General features: G+C 38.3%; 3 gene segments (V, D, J or C); 1 reads left to right on the forward strand and 2 right to left on the reverse strand.

Moving 5' to 3' along the window:
- The window catches only part of LOC122998174, a 94,726-nt gene extending 92,092 nt beyond the window's left edge, over positions 1-2,634 (reverse strand). Inside the window, 2 exon segments of the V gene segment in view lie at positions 2,064-2,358; positions 2,524-2,634. Of these exon segments, the coding sequence occupies positions 2,064-2,358; positions 2,524-2,572 (344 nt within the window).
- Positions 1-5,460, reverse strand: part of LOC122998179 — a 106,236-nt gene extending 100,776 nt beyond the window's left edge. Inside the window, 2 exon segments of the V gene segment in view lie at positions 4,290-4,602; positions 4,695-5,460. Coding sequence covers positions 4,290-4,602; positions 4,695-4,746 — 365 coding nt within the window.
- LOC122998178 overlaps positions 1-6,850 on the forward strand; it is a 92,577-nt gene extending 85,727 nt beyond the window's left edge. The window contains 2 exon segments of the V gene segment in view: positions 5,424-5,461; positions 6,233-6,850. Coding sequence covers positions 5,424-5,461; positions 6,233-6,555 — 361 coding nt within the window.
- The last annotated feature ends 3,034 nt before the right edge of the window (positions 6,851-9,884 follow it).

Raw genomic sequence — 9,884 nt, forward strand, 5'->3', positions numbered from 1 at the left:
TACATTTACACCTGCCTCATGTTGTATATTGTCTAATTCTTGTTGATTTCTGATAATATAGATTCATTGCTTTAAATGTCAAAATTACAAGTATTAACACCATTTAGCTTTTTTAACAAAACCCTCATTTCCTCCCATTTCTCACTGCCTCTCCTCTGTCTGATCACAGTGTCACACACACAGTTAATCCACAGCATTGTTAACCTCTGTCATGTATCATAACTCAGCTGTCTGTCCTACAGTAGAAGTTAATCTGCTCCTTGTGTGTCTCTGCTCTCCCCTCCAGCTGGCCCCACGGTCAGGCCCTCAGTCTCTCTGCTTCCCCCCTCCTCTCAGCAGCTCTCTGGGGGCTCGGCCACGCTGGCCTGCCTGCTGACCGGCTACTCTCCTCAGGGAGCCGTGGTGAGCTGGGAGGTGGACGGTAGAGAGGTGACAGAGGGGGTCCTGAGCAGCTCAGAGGAGGAGAAGAGCGGACGCTACAGCAGCAGCAGCATCCTGAGCCTGAGCCAGGAGCGCTGGATGGAAGGAGAGCTGTACTCCTGCAAGGTCCTCCATCAGGACCACAGCCAGACCCAGTCCCTCCACAGGAGCCAGTGTAAGGGCTAGAGGGGCTGGCTGAAGCCCAGGACAGGAGCTGTGTCTGGGGGGAGCAGGAGGAACACACCTGCTCATCTGATCAATATGAGTTTTAATGTCTGTAGAGTAAACTGAAGCTTTGTGTGACAAAGAACAACAACAACTTAGAGAGTAATGTGTGTAGCTCAGCAGCTAGATGTGAGTGTGCTTAATAACTGTCCTGTTGATGATTGATGTTTTTGCTAATAAAGCTTGCACTGATGAAAGAAAACATATAAATATATTGTTCTTTTATCTTATGAAGAGTGGTAAGAAATGAAAAGGTTTTGCAACTTTAACTGATTCTCCTCTCTGTGGAAATTGAAAAGCTTCGGACTTAAGTAACAAAGTTAATTAACAACATTTTAACTGGTAATGGAAGTAGAATAATGTAGTAACAAGAATGTTCTTTTTAAAATACAAATTTATATCATGATTAAAAAACTTGGAAAATATATTTTGGAATTAGATTTTCAGTGTTGACAAAATCATGACTGAAATATGTGATCAGTCAACATTTGTCAGAGCTCTTCTGCTGAGAGTAAATGTGAAAAAAAACAAACATGATTTAGTGTCGATAGATGTTTCTCTATTACAAAAAATACAAGAAAAGAATTGAATCCATGTAGCTGAGTGAAGATGTATTCCTCCCTCTTTCTTCTCCAGTAGATGTGTTGTAGTTCAGAGATATTGATGAGGCTACAGATCTACTCTGTTCAACTATTTGTGCAAAATCATGACTCTATCTTGATGTGTATTCAGTTTTCTCTCACTAATCTTACTCATATTCTGATGCATTGCCATTATGTTTCAATATAACCATTTTTTAATCATTCAAACATGTAACCAATAAAATAAAATTGAATATTATAGTAAATCACTATCTTTGTGTGTATTTTGTGATATATTATTCATGAGAAATGCATATTCATGCCAGTATTATACCTCATCTTTCCAACATGCTTCACTTCAACATCAAGTCAGGTTTCTATTCATTATTTTATAGTATGTGTAACAATATAATATGAAATATAAAGTATAACATATTTATCATTTCTGAATCAAAAACTTTTTTAGATGAAACTGTTACAGTAGATTGTTTTGTGCTGCTGAATGTAAAACTATTGGTGGAAATATTGTTGAACATCAGTTGCTGTCAGAGGATATATTCTTACAACAACTCTGTTCTTGAAATGATGTGAAATAATGATGAAGATTTAACTTAAAAACTGCAGGTTGGAAAATGTCTTTGAGTTTGTTTCAGTCTAATTTGGGTTCATTGTGGTTCTGCTTGATGACTCTTGTGTGTCAGAGTCACAGTGTTGTGTTCACTCGACCAGTTATCCTCATCACAGTCTCTTCACCAACCCCCTGCAGCTGCAGCAGGCCGTTTTCACTTCAGTCAAACTGAAGGAGGTTTTTGTACGGCTATAAATCACTGTGTGAACGCTCCACCATGGTCACCAAAACAGTAGTAATCTCCAACATCTTCAGCCTGAACACCACTGATGGTCAGGGTGTAATCTGAACCAGATCTACTGCCACTGAATCGAGATGGAGTTCCTGACTGTAGAGTTGATGCTTTGTATATAAGAAGTTTGGGAGCTTGTCCAGGTTTCTGAAGATACCAACTGAGATCACTACCAATGTTTGAACTTCCTGTGGCGCTGATGGTCACCGTCCCTCCAAGACTAACAGACTTGGATTTGTCAGTCTGAGTCAGAAAATTGTTGGCAGAAGACTCTGAAATGAGAAATGAAAAATCTTAAAGAGTAAATATTATAGCCAATAGCCAATGGAGAAGCAGTTCAGGTTGTGATCGGAGAGAAAAATAGAAAAGACATTTAAGCAAAAGTAAAAGGGAGAACACAGACTGGATTTGCACCAAACATTTTCAGAATCTCTCACCCTGACTCAGAAAACCCAACATGACCAGCAGAGTTATTGGCGACATCATCCTGATGCAGTTTTCAGTGTGAGTGCATGAAAGCAGTTCAGACTCTCTGTGACACAAGAACTTAAACTCTGAGGAGCAGTGATGCATGAAAGTCATGCAAAATACATTTAAGAAGGCAAACACACACCTGTTGTTGTGAAACAGAAAGAGCAGAGGTGAGGAGGAGTGAGAGATCAACCTCTACAGAGGATCATTCTAATTCAAAGTTCATCCAGAAAACATTGACTTTATCCTCTTTATTATGTTGTTTAGGTTTTATGGCGCCACCTGCTGGCAGATTGGATGAACACTTAACTCAGCATGATCTGACCCAACATTTGATTGATTTTGATTTCTTTTGATTTTTATTATTGTTGTTGTTAGCACAAAGGCAGGAATTTAAACCCATTTTATCTCACTTTAGGGCCTGCTCAGCGTTTTAGGTGACCAACTCTTTCCCTTCACTCTTAACAGGTGTCTACTCTAATTAAAGTATGTTATATTGTATATTTGGTATTTGATTTATCTGAAAAGTTGAGTAATAAGTTGAAGTTGATTGTTTGGTGTGCAGGATCTTAGACAGCCACTAAATGTTCTGTTTGGGCTGCTGTTAGTGTTAATAAAATGATACTGTTAGCATAACTAATGTTTTAACAACCCTGTTAATAGGAGGATGAGTTTCAATGAGATAAGAGAAGAACATTATTAGAAAATGTTGGACTGCATCCTGTGAGACAAGATGTGAGTAAACAACATGTTGTTGATTGATGTTTACAGAAAAAATCCCAAAGGAATAGTTTGACATCTTGGGAAATACAGTTATTTGATTTCTTGTCAAGAGGTAGATGAGAAGATCGACACCACTTTTTTATTTGTACATAAATATGGAGCTATGGCTCCTGGTTAGCTTAGCATTACAAATGTAAATAGGGAGAAACAGCTAGCTTGTCTGTAGGTAACAAAATCTGCCTATAAAACCTCTAAAGCTCACTAATTAATATCTGGCTTGTTTAATATTGACAAAAGCCAAAGTTTCTGCTGGTTGTCTGGCAACATCACATAAACCCCTGTTAAACCACAACTTGTCTTGTTTTTTCAATTTGTTTTTTGGGGGATTAAACATGCAACATATAACATGTTAATTAATGAGCTTTAGAGGTACTGGTGAGCAGAGTTTGTTGCCTTCAGACAGAGCCAGGCTAGCTGTTTCCCTCTGTTTCCAGTTGTTATGCTAAGCTAAGCTAACTGGCTACTGGCTCTTGCTTTGTCTTTAACTGACAGATATGAGAGTTTGTATCAGTTAACAAGACAGTGAATCAGCAAATATCTGAGAATGTCCAGTGAATAATGTTTTCAAGTGACAAACAACATGTTGATGTGTGTCTAAGTTTCTAGATTGTGGAAAAATTTCAGTTGTTTTTTTTCCCACAACTTCTGATATCACTGTATGTGGAAAATGAACATCATGATGGTTAGTTTCAATGTCAGTTTCACACTTTTTGACATGGAATAAAAGGAAGATATTTAAAAATATAAAATATGCCAATATATTCATGTGTACATGTTGTTTGTGATTGGTACAGTTTGTGCTTGGTGAGGTTACTGTCAGCTCTGTGTTCAGTGGTCTGTGTCAGAGTCTCTTCCTCTTCAGCAGCTGCCGTCGGTTCCTGCTGTAACAGCTCAGTGTCTCTGCAGTCTGACTGAGGGAGGTTTTTGTACGACTACAAATCACTGTGTGAACACCGGCCCACTATGGACACTCTTACAGTAGTAAACTGCTGCATCTTCAATCTGAACTCCACTGATGGTCAAAGAGAAGTCAGAGCTGCTTCCACTGCCACTAAACCGAGCTGGTATTCCTGATTCACGTGTGCTCACAAATTTTATTAGGAGTTTTGTAGTCTGTCCAGATTTCTGTTGATACCAGTGCATATAATCTCCATTACCATCTCTATGAACAGCCTGGCTGGTTTTACAGGTGAGAGTGACAGTAGATCCTGGAGTAGATGTCACTACTGGAGGTTGAGTCACAGTCACCTGACCGCTGCATCCTGCAGACAGAAACAAATCTTTCATTTATCAGCAGAAATTAATGACAGAAAAGGAAACACATAATGTTTGAAATGTTGCTGAGTGAATGAACCTGTAAAACAGCAGCAGGCCAGCGTCCAGATGAGGATGGTGATGAGAGTCATGGTGGTTGTGCTTTCTGCTGTGTTGACTGACAGATCTGAGTCCTGCAGTGTTGAACTCACAGGACTATAAACCTTCTCAGTTCACTGGAGGATCAGCTGACGATGCAAAGCCTCCTCTCTATGGAAATGATTTCTCTGCTCTCAACAGACTGAAGGCAACGTGGGACACAAAATCAGGAGAAATACTGTTTGGATTTACACCATCTATGATCTTAATGGAATAAAATAACTTCTTTTGGAAACAAATTTGAGGATTTACAACATTTGTTTCAATGGGAGTAGTTGGTATCTATTTATTTAATTTGTTTTACATACAAGGTTTCACAAATACACTATATACTCATTCTGTAATTTATGATTAATTATATTCATGATTATTTAGAAATGTTGTGTTTATTTAACATTGTCTCAAATATGTAACATGTTTACAATCTGAATTCGTTACAGGGCAAATCAACCTGTTTTGTTGTCACTTGCACAAAATTTCAAAAAAATGATGTAAAATATTTTGATTCATGAGGAAATTTAAAACTAAATCAATGAAAACATTTTATACATTTGATAAAATGTTAATTATCCAGTTTTAGCAGAAAATAAAGTGACTTTTCAGTGGATAGATGCTTGTTCACAGTGCAGGAGGTTTTTGTACGGCCACTTAATGAGTTTGTATCACTGTGGTGGACTTTTGGTGGAGGAACCAAACTCATCGTTGACTGTAAGTACCAGAGATTTATTACTTTTTACAATATATAGAATTTATACCTTTTATCAAATATTTCATGACACTGTGATCAAGTTCAGTGTTTGCATGATTTTCTGTTTTTTGTTATTAATCAAACAAAGCTGATCTCACAATCTGAGAAGAAACTTTGCAGAGATCAAAATTCACTCAGTATTTAAGATAATACATTTTTGGATAAAAAAGATAAACATACATTTTCTAATATACTATTTTTACGATGACTTTTAACTTTTATTTAACTTTTAAATATTATCTGCATTCAAATGTTTGACAACAATATTTGGGGGAAAAAAAGCAAAGATTTATCTACGACACATCAGTAGTTTTTATTGTTTTTTTAATTTACTTATTTTGATCATCAAAACTGTTTTTAAAATCTATTGTTGTTTACCGTTAATATGATTTTATCAGTTAATGCAGCTCAGCTTTGTGTTCACGGTTCACTTATTTCACATGTAGTGAAAAGGAAGTGAAAGAGACAGATGACAAAGTTTTAACTGTATTCACATGAGTGTTTCACTTCTGTCAGTTTAAACACAAGAAAATGAATTATTCACTGTCTCACATTATGAAACAGATATGAAGATGTCATCAATAATTATTATCAATGAACCTTTTTCACTGCATTGAACTCATGTGTCTGATGGTCTGATTCTTAGTGTATGAGTGCAACAGCAGCACAAGCTCTAAAGTTTTCTGTCTTTGTCTTTTCTCCCTCCTCTCCTCCCCCTCTCTCTCCTCCAGTGGGTGTGGTGCGGCCCACCCTGACCGTCCTCCCCCCCTCCAGAGAGCAGCTGCAGCAGGGCAGTGCCACACTGGTGTGTCTGTCCAGCGGGGGCTTCCCCTCAGCCTGGAGGCTGAACTGGAAGGTGGGGGGCAGCAGCAGCTCCTCAGGGGTGTCACACGGCTCGGAGGTCCTGGGGAGGGACGGCCACTACAGCCGGAGCAGCACCCTGAGCCTCTCTGCAGACCAGTGGAGGAAGGTGGGCTCAGTGAGCTGTGAGGCCAGTCTGAGTGGACAGACCCCTGTCACTCAAACCCTGGACCCTGACCGCTGCTCAGAGTAGAGCTTCAGCAACACTTCCTGTCTGGAAATCATGCTTCTTTTTCTTTGCTAGAGATCTTGATGAAGCTACAGATCTTCTCTGTTCAGCTGTTTCTGCAAGTTTCACATCTCTCTACTCACTGTTTTAATGTGCATGTTGCTTTCTAATACTGATCTTCCTTATATTCTGCTTTATGTTCATTACTTTTCAAATGAAACTTAATATTCTGAGTTTCACTCCAAAAGAAATTATTCATACATTCAAAATGTGAAATGAACATTGAACCATTATTCAATAAAACTGTTGATTATAATGAGTCAGTGTGTTTGTATTTCTTTTAAAATCAATTCGTTATGAAAAATAGCTTCTTGATCATCCAAATATCATCATTCCTGATGTTATAATACTGTATATCTAATAGTACAAGAGATGGTTGCTTTTTATTAACTAGTGACATTAATTTTGAGTATGAAATCATTTGGAATTTTAAAATGTGGAATAATAAATTGGAAAGCTTTATTTCCTTTTGGGCAGTAGTTGTATTATTTTGTTCTGCATTAGTGGAAAATCTGTCAAATATTTGTTTCTATTGGTGGCTATACTCTAACAAGAGCTAAATGTTTCCAGCTTACTCATAAAGATATTGAATAAACTGACAAGAACTGAAGTTTTAACTGTAAATGTAAGAAGGTCTTTCAGTATGTGTCAGTTTTATTTGGGTTCATTGTGGTTCTGCTTGATGACTCTTGTGTGTCAGAGTCACAGTGTTGTGTTCACTCAACCAGTTATCCTCATCACAGTCTCTTCATCAACCCTCTGCAGCTGCAGCAGGCCGTTTTCACTTCAGTCAAACTGAAGGAGGTTTTTGTACGGCTCTAAATCACTGTGTGAACGTGTCATCAGTATGGGCACCAAGACAGTAGTAATCTCCAACATCTACAGCCTGAACACCACTGATGGTCAGAGTGTAGCCAGAACCAGATCTACTGCCTCTGAATCGAGATGGAGTTCCTGAGTTTAGAGTTGATGCTTTGTATATAAGAAGTTTGGTAGCTTGTCCAGGTTTCTGAAGGTACCAACTGAGATAAGCACCAATATCTGAACTCCCTGTGGCGCTGATGGTCACCGTCCCTCCAAGACTAACAGACTTGGATTTGTCAGTCTGAGTCAGAAATTTGTTGGCAGAAGACTCTGAAATGAGAAATGAAAAATCTTAAAGAGTAAATATTATAGCCAATAGCCAATGGAGAAGCAGTTCAGGTTGTGATGGGAGAGAAAAATAGAAAAGACATTTAAGCAAAAGTAAAAGGGAGAACACAGACTGGATTTGCACCAAACATTTTCAGAATCTCTCACCCTGACTCAGAAAACCCAACATGACCAGCAGAGTTATTGACGACATCATCTTGATGCAGTTTTCAGTGTGAGTGCATGAAAGCAGTTCAGACTCTCTGTGACACAAGAACTTAAACTCTGAGGAGCAGTGATGCATGAAAGTCATGCAAAATACATTTAAGAAGGCAAACACACACCTGTTGTTGTGAAACAGAGAGAGCAGAGGTGAGGAGGAGTGAGAGATCAACCTCTACAGAGGATCATTCTAATTCAAAGTTCATCCAGAAAACATTGACTTTATCCTCTTTATTATGTTGTTTAGGTTGTATGGCGCCACCTGCTGGCAGATTGGATGAACACTTAACTCAGTAACTCAGTTTTTCCACAAACCTTTTTAATATTGTTGTTGTTAGCACAAAGGCAGGAATTTAAACCCATTTTATCTCACTTTAGGGCCTGCTCAAAGTTTTAGCTGACCAATTCTTTCCCTTCACACTTAACAGGTTTCTACTCTAATTAAAGTATGTTATATTGTATATTTGGTATTTGATTTATCTGAAAAGTTGAGTAATAAGTTGCTAGCTGTTTCCCTCTGTTTCCAGTTGTTATGCTAAGCTAAGCTAACGGGCTATTGGCTCTTGCTTTGTCTTTAACTGACAGATATGAGAGTTTTTATCAGTCAACAAGACAGTGAATCAGCAAATATCTGAGAATGTCCAGTGAATAATGTTTTCAAGTGACAAACAACATGTTGATGTGTGTCTAAGTTTCTAGATTGTGGAAAATGTTCTGTTTTTTTTTTTTTTTTTTTCCACAACTTCTGATATCACTGTATGTGGAAAATGAACATCATGATGATTAGTTTCAATGTCAGTTTCACACTTTTTGACATGGAATAAAAGGAAGATATTTAAAAATATAAAATATGCCAATATATTCATGTGTACATGTTGTTTGTGATTGGTACAGTTTGTGCTTGGTGAGGTTACTGTCAGCTCTGTGTTCAGTGGTCTGTGTCAGAGTCTCTTCCTCTTCAGCAGCTGCAGTCGGTTCCTGCTGTAACAGCTCAGTGTCTCTGCAGTCTGACTGAGGGAGGTTTTTGTACGACTACAAATCACTGTGTGAACACCCAAGCACTGTTTATATTGTGTGCACTCTGACAGTAGTAAACTGCTGCATCTTCAGTCTGAACTCCACTGATGGTCAAAGAGAAGTCAGAGCTGCTTCCACTGCCACTAAAACGAGCTGGTGTTCCTGATTCACGTTTGCTTGCAAGTCTTATTAGGAGTTTTGGAGTCTGTCCAGATTTCTGTTGATACCAGGACATAGCATCTCCATCACTAAATCTATAAACAGCCTGGCTAGTTTTACAGGTCAGAGTGACAGTGGATCCTGGAGTAAATGTCACTACTGGAGGTTGAGTCACAGTCACCTGACAGACAGAAACAAATCTTTCATTTATCAGCAGAAATTAATGACAGAGAAGGAAACACATCATGTTTGAAATGTTACTGAGTGAATGAACCTGTAAAACAGCAGCAGGCCAGCGTCCAGATGAGGATGGTGATGAGAGTCATGGTGGTTGTGCTTTCTGCTGTGTTGACTGACAGATCTGAGTCCTGCAGTGTTGAACTCACAGGACTATAAACCTTCTCAGTTCACTGGAGGATCAGCTGACGATGCAAAGCCTCCTCTCTATGGAAATGATTTCTCTGCTCTCAACAGACTGAAGGCAACGTGGGACACAAAATCAGGAGAAATACTGTTTGGATTTACACCATCTATGATCTTAATGGAATAAAATAACTTCTTTTGAAAACAAATTTGAGGATTCACAACAACTGTTTCAATGGGAGTGCTTGGTATCTATTTATGTAATTTGTTTTACATACAAGGTTTCACAAATACACTATATACTCATTCTGTAATTTATAATTATTATTTATTATTTATTTAACATTGTCTCAAAAATGTAACATGTTTACAATCAGAATTTGTTACAGGGCAAATCAACC

Source organism: Thunnus albacares, chromosome 15 (genome assembly GCF_914725855.1).
Source record: "Thunnus albacares chromosome 15, fThuAlb1.1, whole genome shotgun sequence".
NCBI classification, from domain to species: Eukaryota; Metazoa; Chordata; class Actinopteri; order Scombriformes; family Scombridae; genus Thunnus; species Thunnus albacares.